This window comes from Marmota monax, unplaced genomic scaffold (genome assembly GCF_021218885.2).
Source record: "Marmota monax isolate L192 unplaced genomic scaffold, Marmota_monax_Labrador192_F-V1.1 WCK01_AAM20220418_F8-fsc00068, whole genome shotgun sequence".
Taxonomy (NCBI): domain Eukaryota; kingdom Metazoa; phylum Chordata; class Mammalia; order Rodentia; family Sciuridae; genus Marmota; species Marmota monax.
The window spans coordinates 4,546,344-4,568,734 of NW_026692352.1; the positions used below are offsets into that span (position 1 = coordinate 4,546,344).

Here is a 22,391-nt window from a genome sequence, read left to right on the forward strand (position 1 = left end):
TCACTTAAAAAGTACAGAATAGCACTAATAATACCTTTATCTAGTGAGCTATCTTCTTAAAAAGTTTTATTTTAGTGTAACTAAATAATACTTATATTATTGACTTGCTTAGCATCTACCCCACCTACTTTCATTGTATTATATTCCTTGATTATAGAGATTGAAAGTGTTAAAAACTATATTTCCAAGACACATACAACTAGGATATGGAGGGAAATTGATCTCTACCACTTAAGATAACCTTCACAAAAGATGTGGATGGTATACATGAGGCAGAAGACATCCTTCACCTCCTGTGTTTGCTAATAATAAGGAACCTGCAGAGATATTGTTTTCTGCTCCAGGGTTTGGTCCTGGATATAGACAGGCCCTGGTAATGGCAATGAGGATAGTTTGTGATTCTTGAATTTGTTTTGGCACTGTATCTTGAACTTAAAAGATTAAGAGGTTCTCTCATGAAAGTTTAGCCTAAAGCCCAGTCCTTTAAGCCTTTCCAATGACGTGAAATACCTTAATATTCCATACTAACCTGGTTTCTGCTTAAAAACAGCTAGAGTGGGTTCTGTTTCCTACAACTAGACTCTGCCTGATACAACCTCCCACTCCCTACTTTCCTTTGTGGGTTTTCATCTTCTTTTTCTTCTTCTTTTTTCCTCTATGGTATTGCAGATTGAATTCAGGGCCTTGTACACTCTAGGCCTGAGTTCTCCCACCAAGCTACATTCTCCTTTTTTATTTTGAGACAGCATCTTCCTAAGTTGTTCAGGCTGGTCTTGAACTTGTAATCCTCCTGCCTCAGCCTCCGGAGTAGCTGGAATTATAGATATGCCACTGTACCTGGTAGTCTTAAGCTGTTCAACTGATATCTTCTAATAAAATGTAAACTCTCACAATTAGGGAGAGATAACCTGCCTCTATCACAGCAGTTCTCACAGTATTCTAGAGTAATCTGTGTTTCCTTCAGTAGACTGAGGATGCACAAAAGGGCCCAATGCCCTTATAATAGGTTTGCAGAATCACCTCTGCCCTCTGTTTACAGAAGGTTGCCAGGGTTGGAGGAGAGAAAAGCTGACTCATCTGCTTGCATGCACACAAGCAGAGGTTTCCAGAAACAGACAGATCATCAGAGAGGATTACCTGCTATTCTGAGAGGGTCAAGATAACTTGTTTCCCATGTTCTCAAAAACTAATTTAGTATACCACCTCATTCTAGTTCCTTCAACCTCAGTTTCCTTATCTGAAATGTGCTATCAATTACTTTCCACTATATATATTGTATCTGAGATTGAACGAAGGGCACTTTACAACTGAGCTACATCCCAAGCCCTTTTTAGCTTTTATTTTGAGACAGGGTCTGGTTAAGTTGCATAGGACCTCACTAAGTTGCTGAGGCTGACGCTGAACTTGGAATCGCCTCCAGAGTTGCTGGGATTATAGGCATGCACCACCATGCCCAGCTTCACAGTAAAATTCTAACTCTAGATGTACACCAATATTGCTCAGATCTCTTTTTCATACCACTGGCTTCCCACCCACTGAGTTTTACTTGTAAAGCAACTATTTGCTAAAAGCCTTGAAACAAAATTACTATTTTGACTTTGGAAGAAAATTGTTCTTTAATCAGTCTTAAGCAGAAATGCTCCTTTGAGCCAAACAGGCAGGTGATAAATCAGGATTCCCTGTCTCTCCCCCTTGTGTATAAATTTATTTGAGCCTGTTTATGTTTCTGGAAAAGGTCAAGTTCTCAAACACATTTGGAGGTGGCCCAGAAGAAAATCACTATTCCTCTCACAGGGTTGAGACACACATTGAGAACAGTTAAGAAGACCTGAGCGGAATCATTTTTATCATTCCAGAGTTTTCACTGAATTTCCTGTGTTTTCCATAAGAATGAAAATAGCCTTATGAATCAAGAATGGCATAATTGTTTTAATGAGATTAAAACAACTTCTTTTGTTTTAAGAAAGTGTTTTCTTATACACACTAAACTCATGCTGATCACACTTATGAAAATCACCTAAGATAGGTGTCTCTCTCCCTATTTTACAAATAAGGCAACCAAGGAACAGAAAGCAAAGTGGCTCACTCATCCTGCACCTGGTTAACTAGAATTTGGAAGAACCAGCCAGATTTCCTGACTCCTTCTCTAGGGTTTTTCCACTGTAATAGTTCTAAGTAACTCTATTTAGTTAGGAGAAGAGCTTTCCCCTTTAGCCTAAAGTGATTTTCACTTTAGGCTAGGAAAATTTTCCCCTCAAGTATTGCCTAATTTTATATATTATACAAATTTAGTCCAGTTCTCTTAAGCTAACATTAATTGACACCTCTGTGTCACACATGCACAAGATGAGTCATATTTAATTCTTGATCTGAGAGAGACAGATAAAAAGAGATCATTAAAATGCACTAAGATAAACACTATGCTAAAAGTGGGAACCCAGGAATGCCTGTCCTCCTGCCTGGGTAGGCTAATGAGCACCTCTAGGAGTTGATGATACTGTAGCTAATTTTGTTTCCTGGGCATAATTTATATTCCTTCAAATTACCTCTTAGTTTTTCAGCTGCCTCATTTATAAAACAGAGCTAGACATAGAACTGTCATGCTAAATGTGAGTATGAAAAAAATCTTAAGAGTACTGAATTAAAGCTGTTATTTTTTTTGTTTGTTTTTGTTGTTGTTGTTTTGAGACAGGGGTCTCACTATGTTACCCAGGCTGGCCCTGAACTCCTTGGCTCAGGCCATTTTCTTGCCTCAGCCTCCTGAACAGCTGGGATTATAGGCATGTGCTACCCTGTACAGCTTAATGTTGTTTCATAATGGAAAGTTTCTCAGAGCTTTTTCTTTTTAATTTTTTTTAGATGTTGATGGACCTATATTTCATTCATTTATTTATATGTTGTGCTGAGGATTGAACCCAGTGCCTCACACATGCTAAAAGGCCCAGAGACTCAGTGCTCTACCACTGAGCCACAACCCCAGTCTTCAGAGCTATGGATGAAAAATTTGAGACAAAGAAAGGATAACTTGTTAAAAAATTGACATGCATGTATGCATGCATGTTCATATGTACCCTATTGGTTAGGGGTACACAGATGAATGTTTCTACAGAATATAATTTCCACAAGGGCACCACACTGTCTATCTTATTCACTGATTTATCCCTGGCACTAAAGACAGTGCATAGCACATAGCAAATAAGTTTTGTTGCCACATGAATGACTGCATTTTGAATAAACAAATGAGATAAGGTCTTTGCTCTTGAGCTGCTTAAATCTAGTGAAGAAGAAAATCATGGAAACAATTTTAGTACCATGTGATAAGACACAACACTGAAGAAGGCAAAAGTGGTAAGGGAGCAAACAGAAGGGGGCCTTTACATCACCTCTGGTACATGGTGATGTTTGATTTGAGTCTTTGGGAGAAGAGATGGAATGAACCAGGCAAAAGAAAAAAGTGACAACAAGGGGAAAATTTAGGGGAGAGTGCAAGGTTGAATAAAGGTAGGGAAGGAATTCTTTATGCCATGAATTCCTTTGACTGTCAGATGATGTCTTTGGGCCTTTTAACAATGTTTCTTTAAAATGTGTAATACAGAAGCCAGGCGTGATAGTAATTACAGCCACTTGGGAGGCTGAGATGGGGGACTGCAAGTTTAGGGTCAGCCTCAGAAACTTAGTGCATTTCTGTCTTAAAAACAACATAAAATACCCATGATTATAAGGAAATGCAATTAGACTGAAACAGTCAGGGAAACTTAAAAGAATTTTGTGATATGGATATGTTTAATTAACAAGATCTTATGGCAACAACTGCTGTAATTTCAAAGCATTGATAAGTATAAATAATATTCCAAGATATCTGCAATAATTATAATGTGATATAAAAATACCTGTGATTTCTATTGTTGATGACATCACAGGTACTATTTTAAAAAATTAAAAATTTTAATTAGAGTAAAAAATTTAAAAAATTCTAATTAGCAGTTAATAAAAATTAAAATGTAATTATTTTCTTATCCAAGTCACCAACCCTCAGTTTCATTTATGAATCCCTTGGGGGTTTATGGATCTACTGTTAAGAATTCCCTGATTCCAGGTACATACTGAAGGCCTGAGTGAGTGGCAATGGAGAAGAAGAGATTTCTGAGAAATTTAAGATACAGAACAATTTAATAGATGCGATGATATGATGGTAGATAAAAAAAAGAGAAATATCTAGGTAGATGTCCAAGTTTCTAGACTGGGGAATTTATGATATGCCACATTAGGATATTGAAAAAGATCAGTTTTAGGTTCAAAAAAGCTTTCATGTTATTTTAGTCTTGGGAAATATAATAATTATTAGTAATTAATCACTTTTATAGGTCCTGTCATGATTTGAAAGATTTGTGAAGATAGGACCATATCCTGAGAAGTCAGAAATTTGCCCCAGGATAAATAAGCAAAGCCTACCTTTCAAGCTCAAGTGCATTGCTCTTTCTACCAGGATACTGACTGCAAAAGTTCTTTCCAACTCAGCAGGGTCCTCCTGGGCCAGGCAGACTTCAGAGGTGGTGCTGTTGCAGGGGACCTGGGTGGAGGCAGACTTTTGGTGGCCACCAGGTGGAGAGAGCTGGATTTCATCATTCCTTCTGGAGAGCTGCTCAGACTCACTGTGACTACTGCAGTCCACAGAGTCCAGTTCATGAGTGGGCTCAGTGTGTGGAGAAAGAGAGGAAAGAATCACATGAACTCGCACGGCAGCTCCTGAGAGGTTGGAAGCATTACGTCCAAAGAGAGGATACACACCTGCAGAGGATAGAGGAGAACAAGCCTTGGCAAGCAAGAACCAAGAACACTCTCTAATTTTGGAGGAAATACTCACTGAGGGTATATGTGGTTCTCTCTCTTGGGACAGGCCCACAGGCCCCAACACACCAATTTGCAAAAAAAATTATGAAGTTGATATGCAATGTGAGAATTTTTACAATGTCTCTATTATCTGATTTGAAGCTAAAACCAAAAGACTATCAGGCAGAGTTGTTGTGGAAGGGATTCATGTACTAGAGCAACTAGCTGAGCCTAAGTTTTTTTTTTTTTTGGTGGTGTTGGGGATTGAACGCAGGGGCTTTGTGCATGCTAGGCAAACACTCTACTTCGGAGTCCAAGTCCAATATTTGATGAAATCACAAGTGTCCGTCTTCTCTTCTTCATGTTCCATAGGCTCCTATTTTTAGACTTCTCCCAATCAGGAAGTTGTACTGGTGCTCAGTTGAACCTTGCTTCACCAATTAAATATGTTATGGCAGTAACCCTGATGATTATTTTGAAGGGAAATAGGAGGTGGAAGCAGGAGGCAAGAAGGAAAAGTAAGGGAATTAATAGTAGTTAAGTCTTTTTTATGTGCCAGAATCTCAGAAGGATTAAATAATTTGCCAAGATCACTATACCAGTAAACGGCAGATTTAAACCCAGGGATTTGAACTTTGCTGGTTTGCTGCATGTTAAAATGAGATTTTACTTACAAAGCAGAAGGCACCAATAGTTCCTTCTGAATCTCAAAGTTTGCTCTGTTAAACTCAATTCAAGAAAATGGAATTAACAGATTCACATATGGCACACATAAAATAGAACTTTCTAGTCTTTTTTTATTTTTAAATAAACTATTTTCTTCTTGGTGGAATATGTAAATTGTTATGATTATCATGAACAGAAAATAAGGGCAAGTCATAAGAGGGAAGACACCTAAAGGCAACACAGTTAAATCCTTATCCTCAGGAAACTTATAGTATGCAGAAGTCAGCTGGATGGATCCTAGATGGGTTGACTGACTCATTCAACAAAAACAAAAATGCAATGTCTTGTATAAGGGCCCTTGAACAAGTGGATAAAAAGCTCAGACTAGTGGAATGTGGAGAAGTGGAAGGGGCATGGATGATATAAAAAGTTAAATAACCTCTTTGGTATTGTTTAATATAAAGGGGTATATATGCTAGACCCTTAGATCTATATTTAGTGTTCAAAATCTACATTCTTCAGAAGACTGAAGTTAAAAGCCTGTCTTTATGAAGTTCATTCAAGTACCCTTGGCTCACTTCAAGGACTTTCCTCTTGCTCTCTGAAGTGATTCCAAGCCAGCCTCAATAAAATAGGGCATACAACATTTGATAAGGTGCTCCACTGGGCCAGATTTATACTTGCGGGATCCAGAGAGTTCAGATAATTTGGACAATCACCCAAATTCACTCAGTTATCTTCTTTTAACCTGGGTCACCTGCTCAATTAAAGGGTCAGAGTAAAATAGACTAACTCACAAAATTACAATTATCTTATATTAGACAAAGGTACCAAAAACATGCAATGGAGAAAAGATAGCATCTTCAACAAATGGTGCTAGGAAAATTGGAAATCCATATGCAACAAAATGAAATTAAACCCCTATTTCTCACCATGCACAAAACTTAACTCAAAATGGATCAAAGACCTAGGAATTAAACCAGAGACTCTGCATTTAATAGAAGAAAAAGTAGGCCCTAATCTTCATCATGTGGGATTAGGCCCCAACTTTATTAATAAGACTCCTATAGCACAAGAATTAAAACCAAGAATCAATAAATGGGATAGCCTCAAACTAAAAAGTTTCTTCTCAGCAAAAGAAACAATCTGTGAGGTGAACAGAGAGCCTACATCCTTGGAGCAAATTTTTACCCCTCACACATCAGAACACTAATCTCTAGCGTATATAAAGAACTCAAAAAGCTAAGCACCAATAAATAAATAAATAAATAAATAAATAAATAAATAACCCAATTAACAAATAGGCCAAGGACCTGAACAGACACTTCTCAGAAGAGGATATACAATCAATCAACAAATATATGAAAAAATGCTCAGCATCTCTAGCAATTAGAGAAATGCAAATCAAAACTACTCTAAGATATCATCTCACTCCAGTCAGAATGGCAACTATTATGAAGACAAACAGCAATAAGTGTTGGCAAGGATGTGGGGAAAAAGGTACACTCATACATTGCTGGTGGGACTGCAAATTGGTGCAGCCAATATGGAAAGCAGTATGGAAATCTGGGAATGGAACCACCATTTGACCCAGCTATCCTTCTCCTCAGACTATACCCAAAGGACTTAAAAACAGCATACTACAGGGATGCAGCCACATCAGTGTTTATAACAGCACAATTCACAATGGTTAAACTGTGGAGCCAACCTAGATGCCCTTCAGTGGATGAATGGATAAAAAAAATGTGACATATATACACAATGGAATTTTATTCAGCAATAAAAGAGAATAAAATCATGGCATTTGCAGGTAAATGGATGGCGTTGGAGAAGATAATGCTAAGTAAAGTTAGCCAATCCCCAAAAACCAAATGTTTCCTCTGATATAAGGAGGCTGACTCATAGTGGGGTAGGGAAGGAGAGCATGGGAGGAATAGATGAATTCTAGATAGGGAAGAGGGGTGGAAGGGAAAGGGAGGGAGCAGGGAATTAGCAAGGATAGTGGAATGTTATGGACATCATTAACCAAAGTACATATATAAAGACACAAGTTGGGTGTCAACATGTGTTATATAGAGAGATATGAAAAATCGTGGTATATATGTGTAGTAAGAATTGTAATGCAAAAAAACCCCAAAGTGCATGTATAAAGACATGAATTGGCGTGAACATACTTTATATACAAAGATATGAAAAATTGTGCTCTAGATGTGTAATAAGAATTGTAATTCATTCCACTGTCGTGTATTTAAAAAAATAAAATCAATTAAAAAAAATAGGGGGAAATGACAAACCTTACAGGAGTGTTATGCTGAATAAATATCATGTTTGTAAAGAATCTAGTCTGCTTAGCTGGAATTTATTCTGCACTATACTTGCTAGAATTTTTTTTTTTTTTTAAAGAATGCAAAGCTGTTACTCCTATATTCAGAACTCATTATAATAGTTTTCCATAGCTCCTGGGAAAAAGTCCAAACTTTTCTACTTAGAAGTAAGAGTTGAAACATAGTACTCTTGCCTACCTCTCTAGCTTTATCGTCCACCATTCCAACCTATGTATCCTATGATCCGGCTGTCCCCACTTATAGCACCTAAAATTTATCAAACCGCTTAATGCCTCTGTGCCTCCATAAGTGCTCTTCCCCTTTTAAGAATACCTTTCTTTCCTCCTTTCCTTGGCTTATCTCTAAATCCTTTGAAACTTGGAGGTCAAGTACCACTTTCATTGAGGTGTCATCTTTGCCCCAGAGATGCTGCATCCCTATGCTTCCAGAGCACCACTGAGAATACCTTTTCTTTAGTTCTTATGCTTCCCTATAATTAGTTTACTATTGTGTTCTCACAGTAGACAGTAAAATCAATGAGGTCAGGGACTATTTCTTACTCATGTTTGAATTCTCAGGGATCAAGACAGTACCCAACCCATACCATTTGTAAAATGTTACTGTTTTCTTTTCTGTATGATAATTAACTGACTGATTCTTGTGAAAAAAATGCTTAGCATATGATTCACAAGAATCAGTTCATTACCATATAGATTTTCTTTATGGGTCCAAATGTGCTGGCCAGAGAGGATGCATATCCTTGTTTCCGCAGCAGGTATTCCCCTAACTTTACTCATTCTATAAATATTAACTGAGTATTTACAATATTTTAGGGACTATGTTAAGTGCAAAAATCTGATGATTTTGGATATACTCTAGTGCTACAAAGTTCAAAGCCAGTTCTTGGATCTTTAGTGACTCCAAGAACTGTAACTTGGGAATACCAGTCTGTGGACCTCTTTCTTTGAAATCTCTTTCGTTACAAGAAGCACGACTACATTATTATTAATCTTTCAGCATGTAATAATGGAAAGAACACTAACTTGTTTGTGACTCTGGGCAGGTTACCCAACCACTCTGAGCCTTCATTTTCATGACTATAAAATGGGTCTAATATGTATCCCACATGATTGCTGGGAAGATCAAATAAAATAATGTTGGACAGGATGTCTCATACAGTCCTTAATACATAGTAGATACCCAAATCATAATAGTTGAGCCTGGCTCCTCACTTACCACTGATAGTTAGTGTCCTTGCTGACCTCTCCCCAAGTCTGGCTAAGTCCACGTAGGCTGAGCCAATCCAGCTGTCCGTCTGGTGGGGCCTCTCTACACTATCATTGCCATAAGCTCTCCATACTTGGATCTCTAGCCTCTCTTCCCTGAAGTACCAAAGCAGTGAAGGGCCCCGAATTACTTCTGCTCTTTTGGATGCCTGGAAAGTAACCATGACCTGATTTTTGACTGCAGATTCTTTAGGCTTCTTGAGAGGAGTCCAGAAGGCTTCATGATCATAGAGCTTATAGCGAAGGTAGCAATATGTGCTCTTATGAATGCGTGTGTGGCCAGCAAGCAGCACGCAATGCATGGGCAGCCATAGTCTTGGGGTGGAGATGGTGACAGTGGCTGGCTCCTCTTCATCCATCTTGACAAGATCCTTCAGGCTATTCTCAAAGTTCCATCCTATCAACTCAGCAGCTTCTAATACCCGTTCTCTATCTCCAGGATGGGTGAAGGAAACTGAAAGTTCCAGACCACCCACAATCTTCTGTAAAAGCTCCAAACCGTGAGGCAGGTCTCCATCTTCTGGTAAAATGACAGGATACCACCCTGTGATTCCTTATGGGAGAAAGAAAAGATTTTTAATTATTGTCTTTAAAAGTAAAAAACTTACCCCCTTTCCACTCCAGATTATCCATCAGCTTGGCTCAAGACAGAAAAGAAAACATACCAACAGTGAATTAGAGTTTCTCTTCTATCTGACTATTGAGGCAATGAGATTAGAAGGGAAGAATGAAGACTAGGAGTTGAAAGATCTGAGTTCTCTCTTTGGCTCAGCCCAGAATCAGTGGTTTATTCTGGGTAAATCATTAATCTCTCTTAGCTTTGCTTTCTTTACCTCACAAATGAGAAAATTAATGCTGATCTTGTTTATCAAAGTTATTATAATTGTTAAATGAGATAATGGTTTAGGAAGAGCTTTGTAAAAAAAAGTACTATAAATGACGTGGAAATATTATTATTGTCCTGTGAGTACAATGGAAAAGGCCAGGGATAAAACATCAGGAGATCTGGGTCTGATCTCAGGTATTCCACACCAAAGTGTTTGCCATTTAGTAAACACACACCAAGGACCAGACATTAGATTCCAAAATAATAATGACTACTTTATTTTTTGGTACCAGGGATTGAACTCAAGGGCACTCGACCACTGAACCACATCCCCAGCCCTATTTTGCATTTTGTTTAGATACAGGGTCCCACTGAGTTGCTTAGTGCCTTGCTTTTGCTGAGGCTGGCTTTGAACTCATGATCTTCCTGCTTCAGCCTCCTGAGCTGCTTGGATTACAGGCGTGCAACACCACACCTAGCAATACTAGTTACTTTTTATTCAGTATCTATTATATTTCAGAAATTGTGCTGGTGCCATGTATATATTATTTCATTAATTCCCCTGATAACCAACCCTATGAAGTTCTGAGGATTAAATGGGATAATCCCTATTCTACATAAGAAAATGATAGCTCACATACCTAATCAAAAAAATTTTTAAATTATTTTTTTGTAGTTGTAGATGGACAGCATGCCATTCTTTTATTTGTTTATTTTTATGTGGTGCTAAGGATCAAACCCAGTGCTTCAGACATGCTAGGCAGGTGCTCTGCTATATCCCAGCCCCCTAATCAAATTTTATTACAGCTATGAAGTGGTAAAGATTTGAACCGATGTCTAGCTGCTTCAAAAGTCTATAATACACTTACCACATGTTCATACTATCTTACCTGAAACCCCTAGGGCCAGATTTGTTTCTGAATTTAGAATTTTTCAGACTTGAAAATAAACAGAATATTATATAACAATCAGGGGTCATTTAAGTTAGGAGTTGGCAAACTTTTTTAGTAGTAAATATTATAGGCTTTTGGGTCATTTGGTGTCTGATGTAACTATTCAACCAAGCAGCTATAGTGACAAAATGGTTATAGACAATATATAAATGAATAAACATGGTGCTTCAAAAAAACTTTATATAAACAGAAGGTTGTCTAAGTTTCATGTCAGGTAAGGTTGGATTTAGCTACTTTATGAGTTATTTAAAAACTTTATTTTCAGGGCTTTGTGGATTTCAGAATTATATTAAAGCAGATTGTGGACAAGTATGATAACATTCACTGTAATTTTCTGGGAAATGTTTGTCACAAATGAGACAATTTGGACTTACTGAGATTAACCTGCCAAAGGTTACATAAGGTTTTGGACAGGCATTTAATATTTCTGGCCTTCTTATTTTTGTTTACAAAATGAGGTGGCTGAAAATGTTGATCTTTAAGCTTTCTTTCCACTTGGACAATCTAATAACTATGGCCTTGGCTTTAGTAACACTCATTTGAGTATTTTTCTATAACCTAGTTATTCTTAACTTTTTTTGGTCACAAGTCCCTTTTGCTGTAATAAAATCTATTAGTCCTAGAAAAATATACAAATGTGTGTACAATTTCTCACTTGTGCTTACGAATTGCTTAGATTAGATGGTCCATTTAGCTCCGAGATACTATAATTGAGATTAGTGGTAGGAAGAAATAAAATAGAATGTTCACTTTAGAACTCAGAAGAAAAGACAAATGATATATCCCAAATTATCTAAAAGGCTTATGCAAAGGGTTAATTTTAATTTGTAGAGATAGATTTACCAGATGGTGCCTGCTCCCTGAGAAACTCTGTAGTAAGTTTCAGAAGGAAGGAAGCTGAGGTATTCTATGTGCCCCGCTCTATTCACATGTATAATTTCAATAAATGCTTCCATAATCTTGTGACGTATCTTATTATTTCCATAGATGAGGGAGTTATAGATCTGAGATATGAAATAATTCATTCCAGATCACAAATAGCAAGTGACAGAAGTGAGAACTGAATCATTTATCAAGTTGTACAGACTTCTCTCTGGCAGACATACAGGTTCTGATTTGAGGGTAATGCTCAAATGTTAATTTATAATTAAATTAGGAAGTGTGTGATAAATTCTGGAAACAAGATTACACGATTATATAGAGGAACATGGATGAGAGAAGAAAAACTAACATTTACTGAGTACCTACTACGTGTCATGTACTCTGATTTCATCAGTTCCTACCTTGTATACTTGTCAAGATTAACTATCTTCATACAGAGGCTCAGACAGGTCAAATTACTTGGGCAAGGTCACCCATCTATGAGTAAGGATGGCACCAATATTTCCACACTGCCATGGTGGTTGTGTGTATTCTTTTGGGCCTTTATCACCTACCTTATTCCTTCTTCTTCAATGAAAGAGGACAGTATAGTAAAAAATAATTGGTGAATCTGAATTTGATTTCAAATTCTGTTACGTACTAGCGAGGTGGTTTTGTCATCCCTGAGCCTGTTTTCTCATCTGTCAAATGAAAATAAGATTCTGTACCCTCGCCAGGCAAGGTTATCCTGAGGCTCTAAACAAGATCAGAGAAAATATTTTACAAAATGCTATGTAATGTAATGGGTATTGCCATATTCTCATCCTTCTCCTCCTCCCTCTTTTTCATCATCATCATCATTCTTAGAGTAGGATGAATACAATGAATAAAATGTTTTAAGCTTCATTGTTTTATTAGAAGACATTTGGAATGATTAGGAAAGATTGGGAAATAAATATTGAGGCTTTAATATGCCTTTGAGCAAAGCTTTGAAATATCTAGAAGGGTTCAGAAGCTTATGCACATTTTCAAGGAAGCCAGACAAGATTGCCTCTTTTTTAAAAAACTTCATTTATTTATATTATGTGGTGCTAGGATCGAACCCAGTGCCTCACACATGCTAGGCAAACCCTCTACCACTGAGCTACAGGCCCAACCCAAGATTACCTCTTGAAGGGAAGTGAATGGGCATCGGCAAGGGTAGGGTCAGAAAGTGATAATTTAGGATCCTTACCAGATCTCTTGACCAGCAGCTCTTTGGTTGGAATCTTTACTACTCCAAGCAGATACTCTTTGCATGACTGGATACTGGCTATACTACTGACTGTTAAGGAAAAAAAGAAAATTATTTTGTGGTCTATTGATTAAGGGGCTTTTGTTTACAGTATAGTCACATAATCTTCTACTTATACTCACTGAATCTCAAGTACTGAAAGATGCTTTAGAAATTATCTTGCTCACTCACATTCTAGTCAAAGTCTAAATGCCTTAAAATTTTAAAAACATTTTATTTTGAAAAAATTACAGGCATACAGAAAAGTTGCCAAGAATGTCATAATGAATTCTTAGGCATCCTTCACCTAGACTCACACATTAACATTTGGATTCAGTGCTTTGTCTCCTTCTATACTAACTCTACACACACACTTTCTTTCTCCACACACAAACTTATTTTTTGTTATACCCTTTAGATATAAATTGCAGGAATCATGACCCTTCACCTTGAAACACTTCATCAATGTGAATCTCCTAAGAAAGGCCATACCATTCAAATTAGCCTCTTTTTATTCTTATTATGATGAGTCATTTGGTGCTTACCTGACTTGGTATTTTCATGATAAATACCAAAAATAATTTCTGCAAACTCTAATTGTTCTGCTAGGAAACAGGCCTCTCCACTAGAATACTGAGTGACCAAGTTACATGGGAACTCTATGTGGTGGGAGAACTCAGGACAGAAGGAACAGGCCACAGGGCGGGTTCTACGCTGTTCTCCTTTGGGCAAGAACGAGAGATGAGTGGTGACAGAGGCATTGACTCCAACTGTGGCACTAAACTGTAGAGCGGGATCTTGCTCAGCCAAAGCCCTGTAGGGAAGAAGGGTGGGAATGAGAAGAAGGTATACCATGATATTACTAGAAATCAGTTTGACTGCCTAGAAAATATCTTGACTCCTTCAATGAAACCATACAATGTGATAATACAGTTTGTATCAGGGCTTTTGGCAGTGCTACAATGTGCTTTCTTAGTAAACTAGGTATCACAGCATACTTACATGGGGGTTGGGGGCAGACTATATTAATTTACCTATCAGAGTGACACTTCAGAGCTTTGTACTGTCAATACTGTTCAAAGATCACAGGAACCAACTGTCATTGAACAAGTTGGGTTTACTGCTCATTGCAATGAAGGAAAAATATATTCCATAGAGAACCATAGGGCATCTCAGTAAGATGATATCAGAAAGAACTGTAGCACTGGGCTCATGTTAACTCATTTGGGGGAGAGCTCAAAGGAGCAGGGCGTTGCTCTGTACTGGTTTGCTTAATGAGTCTTATCTGGAAGAAGGGAAGACTACAGTTAAAGCTTTATTAAATAAAGTTGCAGCAGTCACTCATTTTGCACAAGATAGGGGCATGCTGAGTGTTTTTGTGGTTTGTAGAGTGATCTTTTTTTTTTCCCCCAGAAGAAATGGACCGTTTTATTTGTTAAGTGATATATATATTTTTTAATCTTTATTTTTATGTGGTGCTTAGGATCGAACCTAGTGCCCTCACGCATGGTAGGCAAGCGCTCTACCTCTGAGCCCCAGCCCCAGCCCCTAGAGTGATCTTTTTGATCTGTTCTTATTTTTCTTTTCTTTTTTTTTTTAAATTTTTATTATTGGTTGTTCAAAACATTACATAGTTCTTGACATCATATTTCACACATTTGATTTAAGTGGGTTATGAACTCCCATTTTTACCCCGTATACAGATTGCAGAATCACATCGGTAACACATCCACTGTTTTACATATTGCCATACTAGTGTATGTTGTATTCTGCTGCTGTTCTTATTTTTTTTTTTTAATTTTTTTTTAAAAAGAGAGAGAGAGAGAGAGAGAATTTTTAAATATTTATTTATTTTTTTTAGTTTTCGGTGGACACAACATCTTTATTTGTATGTGGTGCTGAGGATCGAACCCAGCGCTGCGCTCATGTCAGGCGAGCGCGCTACCACTTTAGCCACATCCCCAGCCCTTTTGATCTGTTTTTAAATAAGATTATAGAGCAGTCTTGTTTTTGTCTCACTTTTCATGGTCACAGAGTGGTTTTATCTGATGCTGATATTCTGTGAGATTATGTTCAGCAAGAAAATACCCAAGCCTAGCTATGAATGTCAAATGGCTTCCCAGATATCAGGGGTTGCTTTGTTCTCCTCTGTACAGATGTTCCATGATATACAGATAGAATATGCAGATCTTTAATGGCCAGTCATAAAGAGTAGTTTTTTGTACAGGCATAGTATGAGACAAATCCTCTGACCCCCAAAAATCCCTAAGGGAACAGACAAAAGGTCACCTGTTTTTGCAGCATTTCCCAATATCCCTAAAGCAGACTTGGGTGCCTTTTCTTCTAAGATCCCCACTGTGCATCATATATATATGTAGAGGGTGGTAATTTGGAGTTATTCAGATCTTAGTTTGAATCCTGGCTCCATCATTTCCTTATTGTATGACCCTGGACAAGTTACTCAATCTCCTTCCAGTCTCAAAATATGGTTAATAAAAGGATATGACAAAATACTAAAAGTGTGTGTGTGTGTGTGTGTGTATATATATATATATATATATATATATATATATATATTTGGATGTTTATTGCAATTTCACTTCTAATAAAAAAAGGAAAACAACCTAAATAATCATTAATAGAAGATTAAAGTGTGTCCATACAACAGTATTTTGTGAAGTTTTTGCTATGCCTAGGATATTCTGTGAAGTTTATGCTATGCCTAGGAAAAATGAGGCAGAAATAAATTGAATGCTAGTAGTGGTTAAAAAATAGTCATAGGGTATTTTGAAGATACCATTAGATAATAAATACAAAGAATAAATACAAAGAACCTGCCTATGGGCAGTGAAAAGACTTTTAATAGGGAACTCTCAGAGATGGCAGTGAGATGGCAGAAAGGCTTGGGCTCAACTCAATGTGGTTTGAATTCATTCATTTACAATTATTTGCTGAACATGTGCTCTGGGTCATGCACTGAGTTCAAGGTTGGGTATATAGTGAAACAGCTATAATTTCTCATTCTACAGAACTTAAAAGACTACTGTCTATGTTTAAGAAAAATTTTCTTCTCAGTTAAAGATCAGGTGAGTTGGAAGATGCAAGTGAATAAAAAAGAAGTGCCTACTTTAGACACCAAAAATATCCATAAGATGAGGAATGGTGTCTCTTGAGAGAAGGTAGACTTTAGAGCACCTGTCATCAAATATCAGAGTGAGATTCAAAGGAAGGGAACATTTAGAAGACCAAGGCCTCCTCTAAATGAAAGGCAATGCAAAGCTTACTTCAAATTTTACTATATTCTGTTGGCTTTTAATAAAGGTGACATTAATTTATCAATACAAGTGGATGTAATTATAAAAATTCATACATTTGTATAGTTTTTGGCAGCTTCTAAAGTGACTTCATATTTTTAAATTTTTATTCTGATCCTTATAAAAATCAGGATAGATAAATTCCAGTTTTTACATGAAGAAAAGTAGGCTCAGAGAGGTAAATAAATCAGCCCATGATCATGCTTAGCTACTAGGAGATGGGGGTAGGAGTAGAAGCCATGGTGTCTGATTTTCTAGTGTAGTTCTGTTTCAATTACACAGTGCTTTGTCTTATATCCTGTCGAACTCCTTCAACTATCAGAAGAGTGCAGTGTTAGAACTGGCAAGCTTCTTGCTATTCTTTTTTGAAACTGCAACACAGACAAAATCCCTTTGAATCCTCAGAGAGGAATTATTGAGTATTTTATGATTCAGTCTCTCAGAGATGTGCTGAGTAAAATTTGAGACCTTTTCTGACATTTAACCACTAGTTAATTTAATGTTGTACTGAAGAATTCTGATCTTGGCTGGATCTGCACAGAACACATATTCTAAATATACAAGTTTCATGCCTTCATGCCTTTGCACATGTTCTTCTCTTTGACTAGAATAACTTTCATCTCTCTTGGGCATCTCAGTAACTACTACTCTTCTTTGAAGACTCAGACTATAATCCCATTGGCTCAGGAGGCTGAGACAGAAGGATCATGAGTTCAAAGCCAGCCTCAGCAAAAAGCGAGGCGCTAAGCAACTCAGTGAGACCCTATCTCTAAATAAGATACAAAGTGGGGTTGAGGATGTAGCTCAGTGGTTGAGTGCCCCTGAGTTCAATCCCTAGTAGCCCCCACCCAAAACAAAAGACTCAGACTAAGATATTTTGAAGGGCTTTGAATGCTAAGTTAAGGAAGTTGGACCTTATTCTGCAGGCCAGTGGTCCCTAAAGAGAAGCATCCAGCTTAGGAGTTTCATAGAGCAAATGTTCAGGCACAGAAAGAAAATATTAAAACTTTTTTATCTGCTATCTCATATATTAAAGTTTTCCTATTCATCCTATGGTATATTTTATTATGTGTTTAACTTAACAGAACAGTAGTACATGAAGATGATTTATACATGAATACATATACATATTTTTAAAGGGTATGCTAATTTTTTTATTATTAGAAATGTACAATTCCTATCAACAATAGGAAACCATCAAAGGTTTTCATGTAAGGGAGTGATCTGACTAAAAACTGCCCTAATGCCACTTTCTCTGACACTAAGATATTTTGGGCAGTTAAAAAGTCTTTTGGGAGAAGTTAGTGGGGGAGGAGCCTTAGGAGTTCTATTTATTACTGTTGTTGCTAGAACTATTTTATATGGTGGGGGGACAGACAGAAATTCAGAAAGTGACTTAGAGTAGTTATTCACAGCCTAGTGGGGGAATATTCATGCATGCCAATAATCCAAACAGAATAATATGTGCTACAACCAAGGTGCTAATACACAAAGGAAAAAGCACCAACTCTGCCTCCAGGTAGGAAGAAGTAAAGGAAGGCTACACATATGTTGCAAAGTCTTGAAGGAAAATAGGAATTTAAGTAGACAGGAGGAGGAGGAGGAACATTCAAGGCCAAGAGAAGTATGAGCAAGACTTGAAGGAGGTAAAGGACAGGGCCATGGATGTTCTACATGGCTTTCTTTTCTGAGCAGAGAAAACAACAAGATAAAGGCCTGGAGGGGGAAATGTGCTTGGTATGGATTGAAGAAATGAGAAGTCCAGTGGCTGAAGAGGAGTAAGTAGAGTGGAGACTATCAGGAAGAGACAAGGCCACAGAAATAATGGGGTCAAATCATGTGGGGACTTAAGGCTATTTCAAGGACTCTGGCTTTTACTTTGAAAGAGATGGAAAGTCACTGGTGGGTTTTAAATAGACACATATCAAGGTCTGATGTGAGTTCTCATAGGATCATTGACCATTATGTTGAGAACAGACTGAAGGGAAACAAGATGAAAAAACAGGAGTTAGGACTAAGAGACTAAAATGAGTTAACATGGGTTTATAAAGGAATTGCAGTGATTGGGCATGGCATGGCTTAAGGATGCAGGGCATGACCATGGCAGTAAATATTTAAAAAAGGCAGAGGATAAAATCACTGGATAAGGTCAAGGAACTGAGTTGCAATAACAGTTAAATTAGCAAAGTTTTTAAGTGATTTACTTAAATTCTGAAATGCTTTCTTATCAGACAAAAAGTTGGGTTAAGAGCTATAAATTGTACATAGAAAATTATAGACATGTGAGATCATACTATATGAACTACAGTAGAAAAAGGTTTGAAAACTGCTTTTATAAAGTGGACTTACTTGGCTGCTGCTTGCAGACCACAGGCTCTGATAATCTGGACTGAGATGGAGACAGTTCGGGCAGCAAGAACTCCCTCTGTTGTTCTTGAACTTCGCCTATACCTTAGGCCCACATCTAGTAAACCTGAAGAATGAGGGCAAAAGGGAAAAGATTAAAAGGTTGGTTAGCAGAATCTCTGTTCTACACAACCACAAAGTCCTAGAGAGGAAGGCAGAAAGGAGAAACACTATAATCATATTGAATAATAAGGGGCCTTAACACTGAGAGAATCTCTCCATGGTCAGAAACACACTAAATATTATATTTTAGGGTTAATAACTATATGTGATCTTTTTTACAAAAAAAAATTCTACCATCATGTCTCATTTCAGGGAAAGCCTTAAGGAATAACTGAACAAGTTGATCAATGAGGGTTAGGAGCATATGGCAGGAGCACATTGGCAGACACTCTTCAGCAAGCATGTACAGTGTACAGCAACTTGATTTAGGAAGGTAATCCTAGATAATTGGAAGGCAGATCAACCTGCTGGAATCATCAGGTTGTAATACCTTTCAAAACTCCAAACTCTAGTTAATCCCTTCCAAAAATTTAAATCCTAACCTTCTCCTCTCTTACAGTGAATTCTCAGCTCAAGCTCACTATATTTCATCAAATCTACATTATGTTGTCTTAGAAAATAATTCCCCAAGTGCACCTATATAACACTTAGAATTTATGCTATGAAAGCTTATTAAACACTTGTTAAAGTTTAAGGTGACATGAGGCAAGAGACACTTATACCATCTTTAGAACTCTGACTTTTCTAGAATTATATGCAAATTTTGCAGTGTATATTCTACACTTATTTTTTCTGAGACGGTGTCTCATAGTTTTCATCAGATCCTCAAAAGGGTGAATACCTCAAAAAGTAAAGAATTGCTAATTTAGAAAGAAAAGGGATATTTATATATACTGATTTTGAAAGGGAAAGACAAACTAGTCTTCAATTACCTGATAACTGATTCCTCAAATCCTTCCTGTTCTCAAACCCGGAGGTTAAAGGGAGATTAAAGGTCTGTATTCCCACATCCTCACGGTGCTGCATGGTTACCATGGCACAGATCCTTGACAATGGCAAGATTCCTTTGGCGACCATCTGGTCTCTCACATTAGGATAATAGTATCTGTAAACCACAAAAGCACAAGCTGTTAATTGGAAGAATTAGATAATGAATGACTCAGTCAGCTTAGGGATCAGCTTTCAGTATTTAGTTATCTTCGCAGCCTGATTGATATTGGTGGTACACATCTTTGGTTGTCTAGAGAAATTTACCACCTATTACATGGAGGAGCAACCCCATAAATTATAATCTGAGTTCAGGACCCAGCCCAGCTTCCCACAGGTTTTCTGTTTGAGATTATCTGTATATGCCGTGGGCCTCTGGGAATAGTTGCTCCCTACAGTTTCCAACCTGAAGTAGCAAAAATGTTTCTGGATGGAGCAGTCCCAATCTCTTTCCTGGCTCCTCCTCATCTCTGGGCCTAGACCCTTCTAATTTGGAGAAGTAATGAAGATCTGTCAGTACTTACTGTATTTCCTCCTCATGTCAAAACAACCCATTTTCAGATTATAAAGCTATAAATCAAACCTAGGAGGTTTTAAAAATAATTCTGCACTTGCTTTCCTGACTATATTTAGAAAACATTTCTAGCATAAGACGGTAGTCTTCTCTAGTTCTATATCTGACACTGTTTTCCTTTCTTTTATATCTATTTTTTTCATAATCATTTTAGTTGATTTCTTGGAGGTATGGATGCAAGTAAGTGAAAGAGACTGGATATGTGTATATTTTCTACAAATCTTCTACCAAAGCCAGCAATATTAAATGGATTTATATTTTTATGAAAGACTACTCTTCTGGTGGTGAAGGACAGATTACAAGAAATGAGTTTAGAAGTGCAGAGACCATTTTGGAGGCTCTGATAGTAATCAGGCATCATATAATAAGGGTGTGAATCAAGTAAGGTGGTAAGAGAAGCCCCTAAAAGTTGAATGATATATTTAAAAGATAGTAGGAGGGGCTGGAGTTGAAGCTCAATGGAAGAGTGCTTGTCTAGCACATGTGAGGCACTGGGTTTGATCCTCAGCACCACATAAAAATAAATAATTAAAATAAAGGTATTTTAAAAAGAGAAAGAATCAAGAAATAAACAGTAGGAGGCTGAAACTAATAGGAACTCACTTGCAATGTGAGTAATGGTTAGAAGTATGAGATTCAGCCAGGTGCACACCTATAATCCCAGGGACTTGAGAGGTTGAGATAGGAGAATCCCAAGTTTGAGGCCAGTCTGGGCAACTTAGTGAAACCCTGCCTCCAAATAAAATACAAAAGTCTGGGAATATAGCTCAGTGGTAGAGTATCTCTGAGTTCTGTCCCCAGTATCAAAAAAATAAAAGAAAGAAAAAAAAAAGAAGTATGAGACACAAGGCTCCTGAGACTCTAACAGACTGTAGAAAAAGCTAGACAATAGTCACAGTCAAAAGAAGAATATAAAATGGGTCAAAAGGGGCTGTTTAGCTCTCTTACAATAGTTCCTAGGTCGGCTAAGAATAAGATTTTTTATAGGAGCTGGGGATGTGGCTCAAGTGGTAGCGCGCTCGCCTGGCATGCGCGGGGTGCTGGGTTCGATCCTCAGCACCACATAAAAATAAAATAAAGATGTTGTGTCCATCGAAAACTAAAAAAATAAAAATAAATATATAAAAAAAAGATTCTTTATAATTGTGCACTTCCTTCCTGGCATAAGACTGGGTGGCCCGTACTGTACCTGCACCAGATTTCAAACTGGACTCCACCTCCAGGCACAAGGCCCTGTGCAGAGAAGACACTTAGTAGGAGCCTTTGTACTGGAATTTCAGTTGGTAACAGGAGAGAGTGATGATGCTCACTATTAAAGATGGGATCTGGAATGCAGAGTGTGGTTGCAGTTCTGAAGGACTTCAGAGAAATTCCTTTGGAAAAGAAAAGCAATTCAGAATATCCAACAAATCATTATATGTTTTATATGTCACAGGAAAGTGATCACATAAATAGAAAACTAAGCAGGTACTATTATTCTTACTTCACAGATGAGGATATAGACTTAAGGTTTCACAGTTAGCTTGAAGGTCTTAGAGCTAGTAGGTGACAGGTCTAGAACCAGAATCTACATTTTCTGTTACTCCTCCAAGGTCCACATCCCTAATGGCTATGGTTCCCCCTAAGTTTTCATGCTAATAGAGAAGAAAGAGGTCCCTTTGCTGGTGGACAGTGTATGAAAGTTTCAATTTTTACACATACTGCCAACACTCTCTCCAACGTCTCTCTCCTTTTTATTTTTTAAAATTACTATTTATTTATTCTAATTAGGTATATATGACAGAAGAATGCATTTTAATTCATTGTACACAACTGCAGCAAAACTTTTACATTTCTCTGGTTGTACACAATGTAGCGTCACACTATATGTGCAGTCATACATGTACACGTATGATGTCCATCTCATTTCATCATCTTTCCTGCCCCCATGCACCCTTCCAACCCTCCCTCCCTTTGTCCAATCAAAGTTCCTTCATTTTTCCCATGCCTCCCCACTCTCTGTTATGGATCAGCATCCACTAATCAGAGAGAACATTTGGCCTTTGGTTTTTTGGAATTGGCTTACTTCACTTAGCATGATATTCTCCA

General features: G+C 37.5%; 1 protein-coding gene across 3 annotated transcripts in view; it reads right to left on the reverse strand.

Annotated features, from left to right (window-relative positions):
- C2cd3 (C2 domain containing 3 centriole elongation regulator) overlaps positions 1-22,391 on the reverse strand; it is a 145,959-nt gene that overhangs the window by 48,476 nt on the left and 75,092 nt on the right. For all 3 annotated transcript variants that reach the window (XR_006851286.2, XM_046441952.2, XM_046441951.2), the window contains 7 exons: positions 21,493-21,676; positions 19,675-19,847; positions 18,683-18,806; positions 13,565-13,833; positions 12,981-13,070; positions 9,057-9,659; positions 4,453-4,788 (listed from right to left, as the gene is read on the reverse strand). Coding sequence is in view for 2 of the 3 variants with exons in the window: in XM_046441952.2 (XP_046297908.1) it covers positions 4,453-4,788; positions 9,057-9,659; positions 12,981-13,070; positions 13,565-13,833; positions 18,683-18,806; positions 19,675-19,847; positions 21,493-21,676 (1,779 nt within the window). In the remaining variant the exon portion in view is untranslated. The remainder of the gene's footprint in view (positions 1-4,452; positions 4,789-9,056; positions 9,660-12,980; positions 13,071-13,564; positions 13,834-18,682; positions 18,807-19,674; positions 19,848-21,492; positions 21,677-22,391) is intronic.